The sequence below is a fragment of the Athene cunicularia genome, assembly GCF_003259725.1.
Source record: "Athene cunicularia isolate RWA chromosome 1 unlocalized genomic scaffold, athCun1 chr1_part2, whole genome shotgun sequence".
In the NCBI taxonomy this organism is placed as follows: domain Eukaryota; kingdom Metazoa; phylum Chordata; class Aves; order Strigiformes; family Strigidae; genus Athene; species Athene cunicularia.
The window spans coordinates 10,042,356-10,065,924 of NW_020799092.1; the positions used below are offsets into that span (position 1 = coordinate 10,042,356).

Sequence of the window (23,569 nt, forward strand, 5' to 3'; positions counted from 1 at the left end):
TTACATCCAGTGTGCCAAACTGTGCTTTTCACAGATAGTGCTTTCTCACTGCTGTCTGTTGAGGACTACCTATTTTGTAGACATAATTAACTATTCACTGACACAGAGCCTTGAGTTTGCCTCTCCCCAAATTCCAGGAGAGCAGCCCTAATCTGTAGGTTACAAAGTCAGCTTCCCTACAGCTCATAAAGCTTTACACAATGTGTTACAGCTCCAGCAGGAGAGATTAAGAGACTATCTGGGCACTGCAGTGGTTGGAAAGCTCTTCAGTGAGGTGGGAGATCTACTGTCAATCCCCTATTCTGATGAATATTTGCTTCTAAAAAAGATGCTGACATCTTTTCCTGGCTTCTCTGAAACCAGTTACATTGGATCAGGGATGAATTTAGAGCAGAAACTCTGCCATCACATAGTACTTATATATGTATTTTAGAATACTAACCACAGTCTACTAAATGGACTTGAATATAAATGAACTGTCACTCTGGGAGAATAGTTGAAATCATCTTGGATGTACAGATAATATTGTCTCAACTGTGAACCCTGCTTTAGAATCTCATTTCAGTCTCTACCTTAAAATCTATATGTCAAAAGAAAATATCCTGAATGCCATCTACAAACTATAACATGACACAAAAAAGCCATCTTTCTATATGATAGAGCTACTTCTAATTTTCCCATTAGGCCAAACGACATCATAAAGAATATCTGCCAACAACGTGATATAAAACCATACCATGCATCATGAAAAATAATTGCAATTCAATTACTCCTGAATTATAAAACTGTCAACTAGGTGCAATAAGACAAAAGCCTTAGAACATATGAATAACTGCTTAGCATAGATAATTATATATGTTTGAACAAAATCCCAAAAATAAAACATGTGCGATTTGAAGGAACAGGGTAATCTTGCCAAAATAATTCTCATTTATAGCAAAGGTTTGAGGATCAGCAATTTTAAAACCATCTCCCTGAAAAAAAAATTATAAAACTAAATTAGCAAACCTTTCTCACTCTTAGAGGGCATACCCAACAACTGGGCAAGAAAGCATATTTTTTTCCTCTATCATCTTGCTTAGATTCTGCTTTGGCAAAATATTCAGTGTTCTTACTTGGAATCACAGAACAGTTGCAGTCAGAATGCACCTCTGGCAGTTGTCTAGTCCACCCCACCTATTCAAAGCAGACACCTACTGCAGGCTGCTCAGCACTGTTTCCAGCTGTGTTTTGAATATCTCTCAGGTTGGAGACTCCACAACCTCTCTGAGAAACTTCTTCCAGTGTTTGACAACCCCAGAAGTTTTTACTTATGTTTACATTGAGTTCCCTGTGTTTCAGTTTGTGTCCATTGCCTCTTGTCCTGTAACTGAAAAGATCCTGAACCCGTCCTATTTGCACCCTCCCAGCAGGTATTTATATGTATTCATAAGATCCCCTGAGCCTTCTTTTCTTCAGGCTGAACAGTTCCATCTCTCTCGGTCTCTGCTCATCTGTGAGATGCTTCAATTCCCTCATCATCTTCATGACCCTTAACTGGACTTGCTCCTGTATGTTCATGTCTTGTACTTTCTTATACTTGCACTTGCTTAGGTACTGTGGAAAAAGCTATGGAAGTTTTGCTTCCTGTCAATTCTGTGCTTTAGCCACACTCCCTGGTTAAATAGGAGAAAGAGAGAGAGAAAAAATTACACTAGGGAAAAAGTAGGACTCAGGGAGAAATAACTGCTGCAGTCTTTTGTAGGACAAGCAGAGAAAAGAAAGCTACACAAGGACAAAATAAAACAAATATATGTCTTAAAATACAGCTTTTCTCTGAATCAAAAACCTCACTCACGTCTTGCACTTTCACAGACAAAAGTTGCCATGGAACTTTACAGACAGACAAACATTACATCTATCCTGCAGCAAGGCAGAACTGGGCTAAGGTTCTCGGTTACATCCGGCTGAAGTGTGGAAGATTTTGCAAGGATACCTACCAAAGGGAGAATAAAATTATTCAAACATGATGTGGTACCATAGTCCCAAAACTTCCAAGATAATTTTTCATATTAGTAATAGTATAGTAATTTTAATAACTGGTTATTTCATAGATGCTATTTTTCAGTTTCAAAGTGTACTTTTATTACATTTAATAGAAATTTATAAAAAAATAAAACTATTTTACTTGAGTAGATTTGCTAATCTAACAGATTTCACAAATAAGCTTTCTCAGTCTCCCAATGACTACATTTCAGTATCTTAATTGTCCATTTACATGATTCAGAGAGTGCTTGAGTTTTGCATCTATTTGTTCTTCTGGTATATAGTCAGACAAATATTAGTCAGTATTTTTACTGATGCTGATTAAGTTCTTCAGAAGCATTAGATACAGGTTTCCAATGCTGTGAACTCCAAAAGAAGCACTGTCATATTCTGTCCCAGTTCTGACTGAAGGCTTTCTGCACAGCAGCCAGAGTACTCTGAGACTGTAGTGACAGGCAGTGCAGAAATTGCTAAAATGATTGTCTGAGGTAACATTTTAAATAGAATAAGTTTCATTATTTATCTGTGAAATAGGATATAGGACATAGGAAACAAGACATTGTCCAAAGAGATACCTAAAGATGAAAAAAAAAAAAAAAAAAAGGGACAAAATAGAAGAAAAAAGTTGACAGAAAAAGACAAAGTTCATACTAGAAGTTAAATCTATTTTTTTAACATGAATCTTTGCTTTACCCCTTCTACAATTAAACTCTGTCCTTACAACTATCTTGAAGTCATGTGAAACACATTCACAAGTGGCAAGTCATCTCCAACCTGTACAAGACCACAGCTTTCTAGTACTTATTTTTTATGCCTCAAAAGGCTGGTAATTTGCATTTGCTGATTTTCCCTCTGCAGGGAAGGGAAAAAAGAGAGAAGGATATACCTAATACCAGAGTGCCTGATGCTTTCTCTGAGGCCACACATTTTGCTAGACAAGAGCAGGCATGAGCAGAAAGCAATGGTTAGCTGCCCTTGCTGGAGGGCATCCTGCAGGGAGCAAATTGGGCTGTTAACTGCTGTTATGTGTTAAATTGAGAATTTCTCATATGCATAAGAGAAGTAAATTAAAGTGGTGATTTTGAAAAACATGAAGTCTTCTTATCCTGTGCTTTTACCATATCTCTTCTTTCTGTCACTAACCTTTTAACTCTTCCAATTAGGCACCTGAAGCTGTAGCAAGACCCTTGGTGCCAGAAGCATTCCTCCAGACTTGTCTTTGCAGCATTTTCCTGCTTCCTCCCTCTCTATCATCCAACTTTGAGCTTTGTATTTTTACTGTGGCTGCCTGCTCAACCTACCACCTTGGACGTGTGTGTACATCATCAAGCAGCAAACCTCAGGTATGTTTACCTGTGCTTGGCCATTTACTCAGAGCTTTTGCTCTGCCTTTCTTCTGACTTTGAAATTGCAGTCACAGAATCACAGAATTGTTGGAAAAGACCTTGAAGACCATCCAGTCCAACCATTAACCTAACACTGACAGTTCCCAACTACACCATATTGCTAATTGCTATGTCAATGCAACTCTTAAACACCTCCAGGGATGGGGACTCCAACACCTCCCTGGGCAGCCCATTTCAACACCTAACAACCCCTTCTGGAAAGAAATACTTCATCACATCCAGTCTAAACTTTCCCTGGCACAACTTGAGGCCATTCCCTCTTGTCCTGTCACTTACTACTTGGTTAAAGAGACTCATCACCAGCTCTCTGCACTCTCCTTTCAGGTAGCTGCAGAGGGCGATGAGGTCTCCCCTCAGCCTCATCTGCTCCAGACTAAACACCCCCAGTTCCCTCAGCCGCTCCCCGTACGACCTGTGCTCCAGACCCTGCACCAGCTCCGTTGCCCTTCTCTGGACACACTCGAGTCACTCAATGTCCTTTTTGTAGTGAGGGGCCCAAAACTGAACACAGGAATCGAGGTGCAGCCTCACCAGGGCCCAGTACAGGGGTCAGATCCCTTCCCTGTCCCTGCTGGCCACGCTATTGCTGACACAAGCCAGGATGCCATTGGCCTTCTTGGCCCCCTGGGCACACTGCTGGCTCCTGTTCAGCCGGCTGTCAATCAACACTCCCAGGTCCCTCTCTGACTGGCAGCTCTCCAGCCACTCCTCCCCAAGCCTGTAGCGCTGCTGGGGGTTGTTGTGGCCCAAGGGCAGCCCCCGGCATTTGGCCTTATGGAAACTCCTGCAGTTGGGCTCAGCCCATGGCTCCAGCCTGTCCAGGTCTCTCTGCAGAGCCTCCCTACCCTCGAGCAGATCAACACTCCCACCCAACTTGGGGTCATCTGCAAACTGACTGAGGGTGCACTCAATCCCCTCGTCTAGATCATCAATAAAGGCCACAGGAGTGGCCCCAAAACCGAGCCCTGGGGGACACCACCTTTGACTGACTGGCCACCAAACAGATTTAACTCCATTCACCACAACTCTTTGGGCCTGGCCATCCAGCCAGTTTTTTTACCCAGTGAAGCGTGTGCTCATCCAAGCCACAAGCAGCCAGTTTTGCCAGGAGAATGCTGTGGGAAATGGTGTCAAAGGCCTTACTAAAGTCAAGGTAAACAACATCCACAGCCTTTCCCTCATCCAATAAGCAGGTCGCCCTGTCAGAGAAGGAGATCAGGTTTGTCAGGCAGGATCTGCCTTTCATAAACCCATGCTGACTGAGCCTGATCCCCTGGTCGTCTATTATATGACTTCTAATGGCACCCAAGATAACCTGCTCCATGACCTTCCCCGGCATCGAGGTCAGACTGACAGGTCTATAGTTAGACCACAGTCTGTAGACCACAGTCCTCAGGTCAGTGGTCATTAAGCCAACTTCTCAACCCTTGCAAGTTAATGGGAATCCTGGTGCTACTTAGAAAGATTTGACCCCTGTAATTTTTTATTTACGTGTCAAAATTATTGTGTTGCACTGTCAGTCTTGTCCATGATAATTAGGTTTCCACCCCCAATATTTAGCAGGAACAATAGCTGCTGCTGTGATGAAAGGTAACACCGCTCACACATTCTTTAAAAGAGTGAGAGTAAAGCTGAATTAGATTTGTTAAAACATTAGAGAGGCTGACCCTTCTAGAACATAAACAGAAGTCTAGAGCCACTGCTGTCTTTTAGTCAGGGGAACTGTTGTGCTAGACACTGAAGTTCTGCCTCTTCAATTGCAAGAGATTATCCCCTTAATAGAAATACTGGCAACTCTCACTTGTCAGAGAAAATTAGAAGAAAATTTCAGTTCCAACCTGTCCAACTTAATTCACGTGCCTAATGCTAATTTATAGATTCCACTATGAGTAAAGTAACCTTCTACCTTGGGTGACAGGCTACCAAATAGCAACTCTTTTATTAATGGCCAGACCTCTAGTGAGCTGACACTGTCATGTTAGAGCAAGTATTTTTATAAACCTCTCTCCAAGATCTGACTGCCCCATCTTAAGAGCTATCCTTTAAAGAAGATCTGTTTAAAAAAAAAAAAAAATAAATACAAAGGCCTTACCAGCAGACAGAATTACTGCTAGAAGGGCTGGATTTTGAAATAACAGTTATTTGGTGCAGCTAGTTTCTAGCTGCTTCAGTATATATAAAGCTCTACATATGTTAATGCAAATAGTAGAGTTTTTCATGAGGCATTATGCAGTCCTCCTACCTTGTGTATTAAGAATAAACCAAGTGAATGCCAGGTGATTCAACTAGAATTCAACTAGAACCACGTCAGGTAACTAGATAGACCACTTACAATTGCTGCAGAACTGATTAAAAAATAAATCAATAAAGATCATATTGTTATATGAAGTTGTATATTCTCTTAGTATTAAGCATGTTAATTCATGTATCATTTGTGATCTGTGCCTATCACAACCATCACACCCCTATTAGTCACATGCAAAGGCAATTCAAATGGATATTCTCTTAGTATTAAGCATGTTAATTCATGTATCATTTGTGATCTGTGACTATCACAACCATCACACCCCTATTAGTCACATGCAAAGGCAATTCAAATGTAACAATGAAAATCACCCACGTTCCACTTTCTATGGCATTTATAAGGCTGTCAATTATTCCTTTTCCCTAGCTTGTAATCCACAATTAGGGTAAATGAAACCACATGAGGACTAAGATACAGCCATCCTAGCTAGTAACCCTGCTGTTTCTGCTTGTTCTGATTATATGATTCATTTTTAATTGCTAGCACTCATGAGAACAGGTAAACTTTGCACTCTATAAAGAAAAGCAGACTATTTTATGTTGAAATGTCTATAGGAGCAAGAATGTATTTATCCTGATGTGTTCTACCTGATTTTAAAATACAGTTGTATTTCCTTAAAAAAAAAAGAATAAAATGTTCTTTATAAGAGTTAGATAAGGGCAGCTTCATGCAACAGAAGAGATGTGCACCTTTCATTTAAAATACTATTGTCTGTCCTGATTTGGGATTGGCTTTATTGGGCTTTGATTGATGGTGAAGTTAAAATGAGTTATAAGAGATTTCTAGTTTGGATTTTTCTAGCCAATTTATCCAAATGAAGCTCACTTTAGCTATTATAGATCAGAAGCAGAAATAGTTCTTGGTGTGCTACAAGTCACAGTCAATTTCATTCCTAGCTGGATGTCTCTGAAAACTATAAGTGCTTTGTTGTCCGAGTTCTTGCTTTTAAACCTTATCTAGATTAAAATATTTATATTTCAGAATTATTTTAGGGAGCAATCTATTGCTACTTAAATTTAAGCTTCAGAACTTCTAGTTTTTGTGTTTGTATCACATTTGCCTTTTTTTGGTGTTGTTTTGGGTTTTTGTTGAGGTAATCTTGGATTCTGTCTTTATCCATTCTGGTTCTATACTACTGTGCGTCTGGTTTGGGATGTAGGCGTTCTCATACACTAAACAGATCTGTAGAGGTAAAAATTGAGTAGTTATATGGACAAATGGGAATAACAGCAGATCCTATGTCTCAAAAAATGCCATCAGAGGCATTGAGAGCTCTAATATTTAGAGAAGCAGACCTGATTTACCACTGCCCTGTAATGTGTATGCATTTATGTTTGTGCAAAATAAATGCAGAATGCTTCTCATTCTTAGTTGGGAGTATTTTGAGCAGGTGTTAGTGATCTTAACTGAGCTCCACAAAAGGGAGAAACTGATCGGGGAAATCCACAAACCTCTCTGTGGATAAGGTAGCAGGAACATTATAAAGCACTATAAGTTTGGGTCTTCCTGATTTCCTTTCAAGCTTGTAATTTCTTTTGGTTAATATGAGAGAACACGTCATCTGTGCCCCTGCTCCTGATGATGCATTGTAGCTATAGTGCAGTATCGGGCTTGAGAAGCAGTTTTGGTTTAGGTTGCTTTTAGATTGCTGCTTTTTTTTTTTTTCTTTACTAATACATTTGACTTTATTTTAAAATTTGCTTTCAATGTAATAGCATTACTTACTTTTATAATTAAATTTATCTGAATTTCAGCCAAAAATAAAAAATGTAATAATGATTAGATAGTTAACCTTAAAAAAGAAATCCTCTTTATCTTTGCTTGCAGTTTTTTCACTTGTTGTCTAGATAAATTATCAGATTATTTTAACCAAATTATTTTCTTGATCTATTATTTGAGTTCTGCTGAAAATGTTAGCTTTTATGTGTATTTAAACCTTTATCTTTAACACACAGAGTGAGTTGCACATACAGTATTAGGTTCATATAATTTAAGAGGTAATATAATTCTGGGGAAAAATCTTGTTCATCCCCAAATGGACCAATTAAATAAACTAATTGAGTTCCTGAGTGTTGCTCTATTTAGAAGCTGAAATGTTGATCTAGCTCTTTGATTTTGTTTTTTTAAAAAATTTTTAAATATTCTTTGATCCTGTATGTAATGTCACAAAAGTGACAGGTGCCCTGAGAAACTGTAGTAGTCAAGTGTGGAATTCAAAGTGAGAGTCTTACCAGTTTGCTAATTACAGTGGAGGAGAGCAGAAGTATACCTGTAACTTAAGCTGCTGTACTCAGTTGCACTCAAAAACAAGAAGCGTGCCTGGTGCAGACACACGAGATATGCAAGAAAAGCAACTTCTGAACCAGATGGCTGACAAGGAGCAAAGACCATTACCTGGCAGAATCAATTATGCTGGAAACCTGTCTCAATCTGAGAGGAAACTCCAGGAGGCTATTTGTGTGCTGCTGGTGGAGCTGTGTGAGAGATTCACGTTCTTTGGCATAGTCTGCAATATGATCCTCTTCTGCACTGCCAAACTGGGCTATTGCAACTACCAGGCAGCCATTGTCAATATGTGCTTTGTAGGCATCTCCATGTTGACACCAGTACTGGTTGGCTGGCTTGCTGAGTGCTTTGTGGGGAGGATCAAGCTTGTGTGCATCTGCATGTTTCTACACTTCCTAGGTAGGTGACACTCTGCTGACTATTTCATGTTTTAGTAATTCTGTTGCAGAAATGCATCACTGAGCATTGTGTTTGAAATATAAGAATTTTCTCCAAGCTTGTGGCCACCTTCTCTAATAGCTAATTACTTAGTTTCTCCTCTAAAAAATGCACTGCACTATTTTTGCCTATGTACTTTAGCGAGGGAGTGCTCTGAACAAGACTAAGGAACACTTTCACGTGCATCTTGTGGATAGTTGGTGCACAACCTTAACTCCTCTAAGTGGCTTGGCTATTCAGAGCACAAATGCTCAACTGTTAAAAATTGGTCACTTTAACAAGCATCTAAGGTTATCAGTGTTTGGCATAAATGTGAGACTTTCATTGGAGACATAGTTTAAGAGAGAGTATGGAAACTGTTTCCTAGCTGTTGGTAGTAAGACTTTATTGTATGTGAAGGTATATGACTTGTATTTGGACAAGAAGGAAAGATGTATTTAAGCACATACCAGTATAAACAAACTTTGCTTTAAATAGTACCTGTGTTGAAAGCCTGCTTTCTGCTAGCACAGAACACACCCACTTGTTATTCTGAAGATCTTTTACATAAAAGCGCTGTTTAAACTAAGTATAAACTGTTCTATAGCAATTGGTGCATCTCACAGCTGATGGTTATTCTTTCAACTTAAACCAAGCTGATACAAATACTTTTTACTTGGACCAGTTGTTGAGCGCAAGCAAGTCTGATTTCTTTATAGCCAGCCATGTTGTTATATGGACATGCAACTAAGTTAAAAATCAGAGTAATTCCTGAAATATTCTTGAGCTGATTCCAAAACCATTGTGCAGGCATCCTGGAAAAATGATTGCCATTATGTTCCACTATTCTCACATGGGTTCTAGTTTGGAATCTTCTTCTGCCACTTGTCCTTTCAATGCATATCTTAAAGTAGAAAACTGGTGACACAACCAGAATTTGATATATGTGGATATCATTTTAACCAGAACTTTTTTTTTGGAGATAGATCGTTACACAATTCTGATGTATTAGGTTTTGATGCACAATCGTGGTCTCAGTCATGGCTAATGTTGGTGGCATTGACACATTAATATATTTTGAATTTAGTCTCCAATTATAACTTGGAGAATCTGTAGCTGATCAAATCTGAAAGACTTGTTTTGCAGACTAGAGGTGGTAAATCCAATTCATGGCAGTGTTTCTATAAGTAAAGTTTCTGAAAATAATTTGTGTTCCATGAAGCTGCAGCAGAATAAAAAAAATTTCCACAAATGTTTTGAGAATTTGCCTGTTAAATTATGATTCCCGTTACAATTCTGGAGTTTAAAGAATATGCAAAAAAGGCTGTTCTCCACCATGGGTTGTTTTTTTGGTCGATTGGGGGTTTATCAGGTGAAGTTACACGTTTTAGTTGGTGCCCTCTGGCAAGTGGAGAGCTACTGCAGGCAGTGGGGAAGGCTGGTGAGAGGAGCTACATTTCCAGAGTGAGGTCTTCAGTTGATTGAAGAACCTGAATCCTTACAAGCATTTCAGAGGAAGATTGCTTTCTTGGAGGCCCTTAGTGGTCTTGCCTTACTATGTATAGCAACATCCAGAAAGGTTCTGCCTCTCTATAGAATTAAGACTCTTTGTACTCTGTGATTTTTCATCTGTCTTTTCAAAATAACTGCTTAAAAAAAATGTGTCTTATCAGCCTGATTCTAATCCATTTCAAATAACAATTTTCTTTCCACTTCCAGGCACAGCACTATTACCTGTTGTGGCATTCCCCTTTGAAGATATTTACATTGACAAACGACATATTCTTCATACGCTAACCCAAAGGGAGCAGAAAATAGTATTCTACTTTGCACTACTCACAGCTAGTCTGGGAATAGGAGGCATTAGAGCTATAGTTTGTCCATTAAGTGCATACAACCTTGAGGACTGTGGACTGAAGGAACTTCTTTCTTTTTTCAACTGGTTGGTAACTTAATGTGAGCTAAATATCTGTTGGGGATGATAGAGCATTGCCTTGAAATTCACTGCTGATTTACAAGGCAGATTCTACAGATGGTGGGTTTCATGTTTTGTTTTTAACTGCAAAACATTTAGATTTTGGAAGAGTTTCCAAGAATTTCTGTAAAAAGTTTTTTCTAAATTTTTTCCTTTTGCTAGGACCAGTAAGTGATCATCTGTTTTGACCTCCTACAGAAATCTTCAGTTGGAATTAGAATGAACTGATTTGCTCAAATACAAACTAGTTACTGTTAGAATAACTTATTTTGCTTGGGTTTCTACCTTTAACATGGCTATTTCTTTAGGATATTTTGCTGTTACTCCTTAACTTAACAGTGCCAAATTCAATGATATATTAGAAATTACATCAGAGTAAATTTTAATCAATGACAGGCAGCAGTAGAGTCTGTTGGTTTGCTGGAAATAGGGACTGCTAGTAGTCTCTAAGACTGCTAAACTCAGTGGCAGGGATCTGCTGTATTGTTTCAGCTCTGTTGCTGTGAAGTTTTGGCATCAAATAAACCACTTGACATTTGTTTTTTGGGTTTAAAATTTTAAATTTTTTGAGCAGACATTGAGGAAAAATTGTTCCTAAAAAGGTTCTTAAAATTCGATTTTTTTCCTATTAACTATTTCTCTCTCGGAGCATCAGAGAGGTTATTTTTGATGATGTGTTTGTCTGTATTTACCATTTCTGTAGCACTACACAGAGTGCTGTATACATTCACCTGTACTTTCTGGTTAACCTGTGAAGTGAGGATCAAAGAAGTTGCAGTGGGAACCTCCAGATTCCTGCTTCAAGGCAGGGTGAAATAAGCCCTAAACTGTCCCCCTTTTCTCCCATTTCCCTATACATGCACAGTTATTAAAATAAAAACTGAGCACATTTGCATATTAACAGTGCAATGCTGAGGAATCAATGAAGATCTTAGTGAACCAGATCTCTCCTCCATTGGGGGTGGCTTTTCTGACTATTCTTTTTTCCTTCAATTAAGTTAGTATCAAATAATTTTGAATTAAATGCAGACTTCAGTGAATAAGGCAGCTTTACCAAAGGTGGATGAGACTGTTTCATTCCTTAGTGCAGATTCTGCCTCCTTGACCTGTCCATAGGAGAGAAAAAAAAAAAAAAATCCTTCATTTTTACTCTATTCTGAGTTTTAATCCTTAATTAGCAACATCATTTTGATTAAATAAGACTCAGGGGGATTAAGACTGGAGAGCAATCAGTTGTTCTGAAAGATAGCTCTGGAGAATTTATTCTACTGTGGTCTTAGCCATTCAGAATTGTGTTTAATCAAAGTGACATTTCTCAGTGTTGATTACAAAGGAGATATAATATGTATAAAAAGTTCCGTAAGGGAATCCAAATGGGTCATTTTTTGGAACTTTGGAAATATCAAGAAAGGCACGTGTGCGATTTAAAAAAAAAAAAAAAAATCGTTTTTGCAATGGAATCCAAGGAGGAGTTGTTTGAGTGTACTCTAAAGATTTTTAAAAATGGGGGGGTTCATTCTTAGCATTCTTAATTTCATTAAAACCTCTCAGAATACAATCGATTTTTCTTGGTAGGTGTTTGTCATGGGACTGAATTTTAAAGAATTTTAAAATGAGATGGTTGTATACTCGATGAGTTTGAGTCTGTGTTCTTAGTCAAGTTCTACTTCAGCAGTCAGAATTACTGGTTTAAAGATTGAGTTAAAAGACCCTGTAATTACCTGTTGTCTAATTCAATCCTTGAAGAAGATTGCTTTTCACATCTAGGGCCTCATTCTAACCCCTCGTATGAACTCTGACGTTTTAAATAAACAGAATATACCAATACTAAGTGAAGAAAGCTTCTGCTGGACTAAATTTCCCTAAGGACTTCTGCCTTTCTAAGGTTAAGGACTGGTACTATTTTTGCATCAGGAATATTCTGTCCATGGGAGTGGAGAGTGAGATCAAAGTGTACAATCCAGACTAGGGATGAGAGTTAGCAGTGGTGTGTCTTGTCTTAATGATCTTTTGTAAAAATAATTGCAGAGAACATGGAACCAGATCTCCCTTCCGCTAAATATATACATTGAATATACAAAGTACCTAGAGACTGCTTTCAGTGGCTAGGAAAAGTCCATGATTCTGATAAGTATCATCTGAAAATCTAAATTACTTAAAAGAAACTTGGATGTGTCTTGGTGTGACTTCAGAGGAATGCATGAAGCAGGAGAGCTCACCACTCTGCATATCCTTGCTGGTTCCAGGAGAGCTTCTGCCGCCTGGCTCTGAGCAGCACTGGCTTTGCCCTGGTGGAGTAGGTCATTTTTCTTCTGCCACTTGCCCTGAGTCCTGTGAGGCAAGCTGCATGAGCATGTTCCCATGCCTACTGATGCACAGCCCTGTGGTCATTTCCCATCCCTTTGCAGGAGGAGAATGTTGTCTTTGTAACCAAACAGACCTGAGTAGCATTACCAAGGTCCGTACTTCTAACATGATAAAGGTGTTGCTTTCTTGGCACTAGCTAGATAATTATGTATCAATGTCTATTGTACCTTTAAATGAAAGCACTTTGCTAAGGGTCCAGCAAAGGTGAAAGAATCTCCTCTTGCAGTTGCTTACAAATTGTAATCTGTGATGTATTGAGGTAGTACTACTCCATTATTGATCCATCTTCTTTGTTTAAAATACAGTTGTCTTTTAAAGCCAACCTGGAACTTGAAGGTTTAATCGAAGTTAAAATTCTTAACTTAAAATTTCAAAGACTAAGTCTTCAAGCCAGAGTCAAATCTGAAGCAAAAATTACTGAATTGACTGACTCTGACTCTTCAAATGAAGTATTATACTGATCCCTAATAGTGAGTATTTTTGGAAACTGTGACTCCAGCAAAGCAGGCCCTCCCTAAATCTGATCTCTCTACTCTGAGATGCTGAACGTTCATTGAAACTGCTCTGTAGCCTCAAATCCCTGTTTTGTGTGAGAGTTATGTTTAAAGGGAAACCTTGGCTAAAGCTCTGCTGAAAGCCGAAAGACAACACAAGTGGCACGAAAAACAGTAAAAGTGGAGCAGCTTAGAATTTAAAAAATGTTAGAGGTTTTATAACTGAAACACTTGTAATTATGAATGGTAAAAATCGGTCACTCGTGAGAAGATGGCTATGCAGTAGGAGAATAAGCAGTACATTTTGTTTCACTTATGTTTCACTTTATTAAATAGCTATATAGTTAATTAACTTCTCAAAAAAGCTGAATTTTAGAAGAACTAATTATTTAGTATGTTATCTAGGAGTCAGAATCCCAGGAGAAAATATGGTGACAATGTACTCCAAACTGTGCAGAAATAAACTCATTTGCTAGGATAAAGCAAATAAGTAGTTATACTTTTGCATTATATCAGAAAAATGCATTGTTTTGGCATTTTTTAATTTTTGGGGGTTGTTCAGCACTTACTTGAGATAAAGATATTGTCAGAGCAAATTATGCTGGGGAATCTCCTTAAGAAGATGTTTCTAGAAGCCAAGGAAAATTAAACCTGAGCCTTGCAACTAATAGAAGCGTCATCCTTTCTGATAAATCTAATATTTCTTAAACAAGGGATGGTGGCATTAAGACTGGCATTAAGATTTCTCTCTTAAGACTAAAATATGTGATTTGATATTGCATACACAAAATTTATGTTATCAGATATTAAATGTGTAAATGATAAATGTTGATGTATTTAATCTGATCCACAAGAATATTTCCAGTACTAGATTGACAATTTGTTCAGATCTATTGCCTTAGTACAGTTACTTTAATTTTATAACTCTTGAAGCTGAGATATCCAAGTGAAGTTTGGTGTTAACTGATGTGTCAATGTGTGCATGGTACTGATGCTGTCCATGCTTACTATACTTACCATACCTTTAATTTAACGTTTTAATCTTCCCTAAAGGCCTTATATTATTTAGCCTCTCCACTCTTCTCTCTTGTCTCTGTGTACTAGGTTTTATTGGCTGGTTAACTTAAATTCAGCAGTTGTCTTTGTCAGCATTTCTTATATCCAGCAGTCTGTGGCCAGGAACCTTGGTTTTCTTATCCCATTTGTGTCCATGCTTATGTCTATGATCACAATTCACATGGTGCGGGGTGAAATGATTTACAAACCCAAAACAGGTAAGAGGCAACTATATCTTAGGAAATACCTTTAGAGATTATTGTCACAGATGAGATCAACTTGCATATCTAACTGTGTTTTTCCACAATACTGCCCTGTTTGGTTAGAGATACTTGGGGTTTAGCTCTACAAGGTCTGTGCGTAAGAGACAACATCCATCCTTTATAAAGGTAGACCTGGAGATTCTGGATAGGCTGAAAAAGCGGAAAGCAGCCTCGGTAAACTTATGTACTTTTTCTGTCACCTCAAGGCATGTGTCAAAGCATTTGCCTGTGCAGGAGGAGGTATAATATGCATGCTTCTGGTGGACTTTATTTTGTCATGTTTGGTTCAACCTGTGCCTGATGTGTTTTGGTCAGTTGAAGCAGAGTTTGTGCCTATGCTAAGGCACCAAGCACACTTGTGTTTTCTCCCTTAAGTGTGCTCCATGGCTTCACCTGGGCTTGCACTTGGGCAGCCAAACAGCGTGGTTAGTTAGCTAAACAGGAATATGCGCTAGTAGAAAAGTTTTGCAGAACTTCTGTTGCTTATTGTTACTTCAATATGCTTGCTTATATAACATTGTGTTCTTACACATTTGAAAATAACTAGAAATACTGAATAGCTCTAAATATTTTCTGTGCAGACTGTGCAGATATTTAACAAGAAGAAGTTCTTACGCTTCTGTGGCCTCACCAGTTAGTACCTGAGCTGTACAAAATCCTTTGACTGCTACCTCTCTCCATTGACCAAACACACAAATATAAGTGGAGCCTAGTTGACTAGAAAAAGGCTGTATATGGCCAAACCTTGTTGTTCTTTTTCCAGTATAACCCAGAAACTGAAAGCAAGTTGTTATTTCAGTATTTTTGTTACAAATATAATCTAAGGAGTAATATATTAGCAGTAAGGAAATGAATGCATAAATCAAGTGCCTGGGAATATCATACTGACTAGTTACTAGAGAGGTTTATTCAAAACAAATAGAGCCAAAGAAATCCATCTCCTCCACAGTGCCCTAAAACCGTCATGATAATATGCAGCTGACATCTGTAAAGACTAGCATCAAATTAGCTAGCTGCTTATGGAGAGAATGGTAGCTCTCCGGCTTGCTGGGGCTCACTACAGGTTTTACAACCTGAGAAGGTAAAAAGAGTCTTTCATATCCACCCCTGAGCTGGACTGTGTCATAAAGACTAAATCTGTAGTTTATACTCTAACTAGTTAAGTTCTACTAAGTGGAATAATATGAATTTGTGGATTATGTCTATCTTGGCCATCAACAGAGCTAGCAGAATATTTTTTTTGTATCAAGTGTTTTTCCCTATGAGTGTTGTTTTATTTATCATGTATTTTCCAAGTCTTTGCAGAATGCCAATCCCTACACTAATATCTGCAGTTTTTCATATCCTTAGTCAAAATAAAAGCTAATATACTTTGTACCTTCCAGTGAAATTATGAAATGGGAAAATCTTCAGAACCGTGATACAAATCTACAGGTGACCTTAAATGATTTTTATATATGCTGCCTTTTTTATTTTAGGGTAACTCTTTAAATATGGATCATGCATTCAATTATGTTTAGCTGTCAAGCATGGACTTCATTTGCATTTCTTCCCACTGCTATAATTTTGAGGACTGGCAGGTGACCAGAGATGAGTCAAAAATGTGTATCTACCATCTAGGATGTAATGTAGGCTTTTTATTGTAATTAAGTAGCATAGTTATTCATGATTAGATCAAGGTCAAAGTAGAAGAACATTACAGCCAAGGGCTGAAGTATAAGGGAGAAGAAAAATCACTTTCTGAAAGGTGCAATTTAATATCTATACAGTTAGATAATTTTTTTAATGTTAGAAATACAAGTATAGAGTGTATGATGTTGATCTACACAATGTGCACTGATATAAATATTTATGCTCTTAAACATGTCTCTTACTCTCTGATCAGATTTGTAATCTGAAGAATTCACCACTCTGGAGTTCTGGGGCTTACTAATTTTCTTTTAAACAAGGGATGAGATACTCTTAACTACATCATTGGCAAAATCCTCTTGGTATTGATTAGGTCTGTGTATCATTCAAGTTGCTTTTTGAACTACAAGTTCAAGCAGCTTTATCTTCCTAGTTTACTAGATTTTTATAATCTGTTGGAATTCCATGCAGAGAAACACATATAAATAATGTATTTTCTTATGTTTCTTTTGCCTCATACAAAATAAAGTTTCCTACATAGTTGACTGAAATTACATTAAAGAGGGTCTCAGCCGATCCATTGGGAAAGGCAGGGAAATGTCAGGATTTGTTGTGCATTTTAGCCTTTTTATTTTTCAGTGACAGTAAGAAAGAGTATGTCCACCATCTTCCATTCCAAAGGAAAGGAGATGGCCATGACTATCTTCAAGACTAAACCAGGACACAGCCATGATGCTGCTTTGTTGAGCTGTCTGCTTGTCTTGTGATGGGATCTTCTGATTTCAACACTGACTGTGCTCAAACCCTTGTAGAGCACCGCATTACTTCTTTTTATTCCTTCTTTGTGAATGTCCAACCTCTAGCCTAGGGTGAATCAAAAGATTATCACTTCTCTGACCTAAAACATGTAATTACTAGTTCTGCCGGTGAGTTGAGCTGATACTGACTTTTCTGCTACCTTCTTTTTATTTCTGAAAATAACTGCTTTTACAAGAGCCCCAAGTCCCACTTGTTTTCTGGTAAGCTTCTTAGTCATGTCATTATGGAAGTCTGCAGATTTTTCTTTTAGCCTTTAGATTTGGTCTTGAAATAGTCTAGATCCTAAACTTAAACATCACTTATGATGAGTGGTAAGATTAGTTGTCTAGTACAGTCATACAGAACATTAAAAACTGTACCAACTCTGTGTTTGCAAGCTTTGATATGTTGTTTCAGATTTTATTCAACAGTGCTAATGTCTACAGGTTACTGCTAAGCAGCCAGAGAGTTTTAAATACTAGGTTATCTAATAAAAGGCCCTTTCTTAGTACTCTAGAGAAAATGCTTCTAATAGGTGTCAGTGGATATTTCTAGAAAATCCTTCCCATACCAGAGATAGCAGGGAGACATTTTGCCCCTGCAATCTGGGTTCACCTTAGGTTTTTTTAGAGTATTTATTTATATACCCAAGTTATTGTAGTGCTTCAACACTCTTGGAAAAGCAGAGAAGTGATATAACCCCTATTTGCATGGATGGCAACTTACCAAAGGTAAATGAATCTGCTTTCCCAAGCCTGAAGCTAACAGTTTTGTCCTTGTTTTACTTCCATTTCTATTGAATCTGAGAACTAAGTTAGCAATTCTTGAACCCAGTAATCAGTAAGCAAGTTTTAATATGCCAAATACTAGATTGGAAACTTCTCCCCTGCCACAACATGCTGCTTGGAAGTCCTGAGATAATACTTCTGGCTTTGAAATGCGTCCGTGAAAATTCTCTTATCAGCCCTCTTTTGAGCTCTCTTTTCACTTCACTACTTTCCTTCTCTTGCTGCTGACTTCAGCAGATATGCAATATTTCAGTACCATTTTGAATTGAAAACTAAACTCAAATAGAAACCAAAAGCAAAGGAAAGTAATACTTGCCTGATCATCCACAGCAACAAATTGTTGTGGTGCATTAAATAATTGGTAGAAAAAGGCACTTTGCTCTGTGGATTTTGGGCTGGATTGCTTTTGTAAGAAGTTGTGACCAACTGACTTCCAAAAAAGACTTGTTTTAAAAGAAATCCAGCCTGTTGTTGCCTTCCCCCTCCCCAAAGAGACATAAAGGTGAATATATTGGGTTGTACTTTCCCTCCCAGAGTGTTTTGTCTTGTCTTGTTTATTTTGGCAGCAAGTGAAAACATACCAATGTCTAATGTCTCTGTTTACAGACAGTTCCCTGCTGACGACTTTTGGAGTAATTGCTAGTGCACTGAAAGCGTGTTGTGTGCGATATCACTACTTCAGTGGTGGCATGACAAACTGGCTAGATCATGCCAAGGAAAACTATGGTGGTCAGTACAGTGAGACTCAGGTGGAAAGCACTAAGTCACTTGCCAGGCTCTTCCCACTGTTTGCTTTCCAAATTCTTTACAGAACATGTATTATACAGGTGGGTACACAGCTTTAAAAAAAAAATATCTTGAAATATACTGTGATGTGTTTACTACTGTGTCTCTAGGTGTGGGTTTTTTTAACTGTCCCTTTACCAGCAGAGCAACCTTGCAGGGTAGTTTTAATTAGCTGAGAATATACCTTGCTATACCCTATCATCTCATCAAATAAGTAAAATTGACTCGATCGAGACTCATTAAGGAGCTTGTGTGAATGCTTGCTACTCATTTCTCTGTAGCCTTACTGGCTGAAACATCTAGTGCTAGACCCCTATGCTTCTCATGCTGCTGTGTTGCAGTTAACAGAGGCCCAGGCTCAGCATTCCTCTGAAAAAATACAACTTTCCAATTTCTTAAATGCTCACTCAGTTTTTGAGAGAGGTAGAAAAATTTTATTTGGTCTTTTGTATATTTCTCCTACTGTTCTTACAGGATTATGTGGATTGTGTACTTACACTGGACATGAGTAGTTTTCCATTTGTGGAAAGAAGCAGCCCTTTAACAGCCTCTATATAAGGCTATGGGGTCCTTTCTGCTCTGAGTTCATGTATGTTATATAAATGTAAATGTGTCAAGAAGCTACTTAAATTGACATGATTCCTTCAGATTCATTTCTGTCTGGAAGACAACTGGCAGCTGGAATAACAAATTTATGAGCTGGCTCAGAAATTCAGTTTTACTTATTGGTGTTAAAATGCTACTTAAGGAAATTCTTACAAATATGTAACATATACTGTATTATTGACATTCCCTCTTGCCCTCATCCTATATTCCCACCCATCTGCTCATTCTTTCTTCTCTTTCCTCCTTGTTCCCCCTGCCCACCCACCCCCAAGCAAACAAACAAACAAAAAAAACACAAACCAAGAAATGTACACATATGGCTGAGGCATTAATAACCAAATGAAAATTAACCAAATACCATTCATTGAAGTTGTAATAATCAAATATATATCTAGAAAAGATAAAAGTATTTGTGCTGCTGAAAGAGATTCTTTTTATTCCTTTGGCAGAATTTCCAATATGTTTAAGGCTCTTTCTTAGACTAGGCTATATATCGGTATCTTTTTTGTAAAGATTAATAGTATTTTCTCCATATTGTTAAGTTAACAGCTTTCAGTGCCTGTGATGAATGTTGATGATATTTTAATTCTGATTCTGATTTGCAATAGGCAGTGGAAAGAAGGAACCAACAAAATTTGGCTCAATTCTGATCTTTCATAGTTCTGTTGCAATTATGAACCCTTTTACAATTTATATCTTTTGGAAGTGGAATGTAGGTGAAAAATATTTTTACTGAGATAGAATTTGAGCAATTCTGAACAGACTCCCAGTGAGTAGGGTTGACTATAACCATTGATGAGAAACCCTACACAGGCTCAGTTACTAACTATACATTGATTTTTCAGACAGCTATAAAGCAGTAATATTCTGCCTGGAAAGGCATTACCCATCATGTTATAGAGCAATGCAGAATGCTGCAGGAATCCAGAACTCTAAAAACAGAAGTAGAGTTAAAAAAAAAAACAGTTCTACATCCAGTTCTGTCAGGACTGTACTCTGTGAATTGCTCAAGTTACCTCTTTCTTTTGCCCATTGGTCTGTAAAATGGAGTGGATTGTAACTCCCTACTGCACTTAAAATTGCAATGCTTAGTTAATCAAGCTTTGTCAAAAAACTGTTGGTAGAAACTGTTGTGTTTTGGTTGTTTGCGGTTTTTTTTAATAAACTCAGCAGATCTTCTGTAGAACCTCACACAAGCAGGAGGAATTATCTGCTTTTGAAGTGAGAGACAGTCTTACAAATATACCTAATTTCATCCTCTGATGACTGCCATTGGTGGGTTCCTCGTCTGGTTATTTGTTTTCTTCTGTTTTCAATTTCTGGAAGTAAAAGGAAGTCCTGTATGTAGCTGCTATGGCTGTCGATTACATTAAACTGGTTCTAAAACTGTGGCTAATCTCCATTCCCTGTAGCTTTTAAACATGTGCTGGGAAGAGTGTCTTAAAAATTACTTATACATCGAGCACACAATCAGAAGTTCAAAATAACTCTGTATCTTGCTATTCTACAATTCTGTTCTGTTGAACTCTGTCTATGAGAAGTGACCAAAGTATTGGGCAGAACCACTTAATATATTGGCTGATACCTCTAGCTAGGGATGATCAAATAGATTCATGGACTGCTGCTTAGACTTGTTAAATTCAGGAGCAAATGATATAGAAGGAAAATGTTATGTTCTGACGGAGAATGAGAATGTCACTTAACATTCATGATTTTCATTGTGAATGGTGTTTCTTTTGGCCAGCAGGTATTTGGCTTACTGTGACTTCTTCAGAAGGAAGAGAGTTGGAGAAGTTTCCAAATACAGTAAAATCTTATCCATGAAAGGTGCCTGCTATACTAATGGAGTGGGGTTTTATTCTTCAATACAGATTCCCTCAGGATATTATCTCCAAACCATGAATTCCAACTTGCACTTCAGTGGATTTGTCTTGCCAGTTGCAGCAATGAATGTGATAAGCATTGTGCCACTACTGATTCTTGTTCCTATTTTGGAATGCATTAACTTGTGTCTCTTTAGTTCAAAGGACACTGGACAGTCTCTAACAGTTTACATTGGTAAGTATAAAATACATGTGATTATACGTTTAATATGTATTCCTTTTTTGAAAGAGAAATTTTAGTAGCTGATGGATGATCCAATGCAATTATTCCTAACTATAAATGTTAAGATGCACTGGCTTGGGGATGGTGCTCAGAGATTAATATGTTTCAAAGGAATATTAGATATCAAGATATCATATTAGATATGAAGAAAAAAATGCATAGCTTTTTTGTAGGACAGACTGAGACTCTTCTGACCAATAAAAATTTGAGACACATTCACAAATAACTAGGAGTCATCCTAAGGAATTGGTGAGAGAAACAGTACTAACCATTTAGGCCTGAGACTTACCCTGACTTGATTATGTTCTATGTATTTGTTTATTCATTAACTTTTGGATAGTTAATTTACTTTGAAAGTCTTTTTTGGGGATGAAAGAGTCCTTCAGTTAGTTGAGCTCCGATATTGGAGAAATGTTCCTTGATCAAAATGGTGAGTTTGGTTTTAAATAACTAGGTTATGAATGAAGGCTTTGTTTTTCTGATATTTTTATATTATAACTGCATTGAGATTAGGACTGCAACTTGTAAAAGGGAAAATGCATTTTCACTAGTACAGTTTATTTCAGGCTGCAGTTGTATCACAAGAGAAATAGACGTATCTAGTCTAATTCTCTATCTGCAATAGGTATTTTTAGAACTGGCAAGCAAAAGAAGACATCCAGAAAACTATGTAAAACAAATGGATGTATATCACAGGAGTGCTGGCCCACTGAGCAGGCTGAACTTTTCACGGGTGGAAGGTTACGTGAGAGAGGTACAGCTTTCCTCTCTCGTACTAGAATTTTCACTTGAATATCTAGTATGGGATAATTGTCCAGATGTTTAGTAGTTTTATTTGTTAAAACCATAAACTGAAACATACCTTGTTGTACACTCAAAGTAAAGCAAAGAGGGATCTCCAGAGGTGAAGTATTATCTCTTTCTCATAGAAGTGGTACAAAGAAGTCTTCTCTGTTGTGAGTCCCAATGTTTTCAACAGTAAGCGTTGTAAGCTCAGGCTTGAAGATTTGCACTCATTTCAGAGAAATTAATAGCCTGGAAGTAATGACGACTTTAGTAAGGATTGGGCCTACCTCCTTTGACACTGATGTGATGATTTTTTTAAAACGTTTTTTAATTTTCCCCCTACCCCCAAACCTCTTCTTTTCTAGGACTTGGAGGGATCCTCTGAAACACTTTTCTGATATCAGCTACATCTAGTAGCACCAGAAGAGCAGCTTCCATTCTGTGTTCACTTAAAACTATTCCCTTTAGTAGATACTCTCATTCAACTTCCTGCATTTTTTATCTTCCAGCCTGCATTACAAGGCTCAGACAAAAATATTTATAAACTACTATTTTCTCAGTGTGCTACTATTAATTCAGTGCCCCATGGCAAGCAGCACAGTGAGTACTGACACACACAGAGGTATTAATCTGACTAAATTAGCCTAATTAAGAGTGTTATTAAGTTTTATACAAACCAGATGCATATAACACAGCAGGTTGCAATTACCCTAGTTTTTAAAATAACATCTGCATTAAAACACAAAAGCACATTCAGATAATAATTTTCCTTAAAACCATGGAAATTTCAAGTTAGTATTAATGTTCGATCCTGTTATGTTGAACAGCAGTAGAATATATGCAGTGGTTTATTCTTAATAGCTTCATTTATTAAAATAGCCTCCTGTTAGGGGTGATAAATTACCCGAGGCATAAAAATACCTGTGAGCACAGGGATGGCTTTAGGTATCCAAGTATATGACTGCACCTGCAAATATGGCAGACCTCTAAGTGCCAATATTTTTGCCAACAGTTAATTAGGTTCACAATTATTTTCAGGAACAAAATTAGAAGTATAAATAGGCTGTTGGTGTTAAGCCAGCCTATAACTATATTTTAATTCAAGTCTTGTAAGAGGAAGAAATTTAAATAGTTTTCTGAAAATTTTTAGTAGGTTACGAATGACAGTTTTCAAGGACAAACCATACAGACAATGTTGAACTGAAATATCTGATTGCTCTGTAATAAGGATCTACATAAAAACTGTAATCTATGTTACTTTCTGTATAGTTGTTGGTTTATTTGTAAATTAGGTATGATCTAAAAACCAAATCTTAACATGAACTTAGATTGTGTCCCAAATACATTGAGTATCTGGACCTCATTATGAAAAACGTGAGTATTTGGTAAACTTAAGAGTTTTTCCAGCTTCATCATTGTTTGGTTGAGGTTTTTTGGTTGCTTGGGGTTTTTTATATGTTATGCTGCTTGATTTAG

At 37.6% G+C, this 23,569-nt stretch overlaps 1 protein-coding gene across 1 annotated transcript in view; it reads left to right on the forward strand.

Annotated features, from left to right (window-relative positions):
* Positions 1-8,057: 8,057 nt before the first annotated feature.
* The window catches only part of SLC15A5 (solute carrier family 15 member 5), a 32,638-nt gene continuing 17,126 nt past the window's right edge, over positions 8,058-23,569 (forward strand). Inside the window, exons 1-5 of the mRNA XM_026840976.1 lie at positions 8,058-8,421; positions 10,159-10,381; positions 14,380-14,549; positions 18,416-18,636; positions 21,073-21,259. Coding sequence (XP_026696777.1) covers positions 8,076-8,421; positions 10,159-10,381; positions 14,380-14,549; positions 18,416-18,636; positions 21,073-21,259 — 1,147 coding nt within the window. The 5' untranslated portion in view covers positions 8,058-8,075. The remainder of the gene's footprint in view (positions 8,422-10,158; positions 10,382-14,379; positions 14,550-18,415; positions 18,637-21,072; positions 21,260-23,569) is intronic.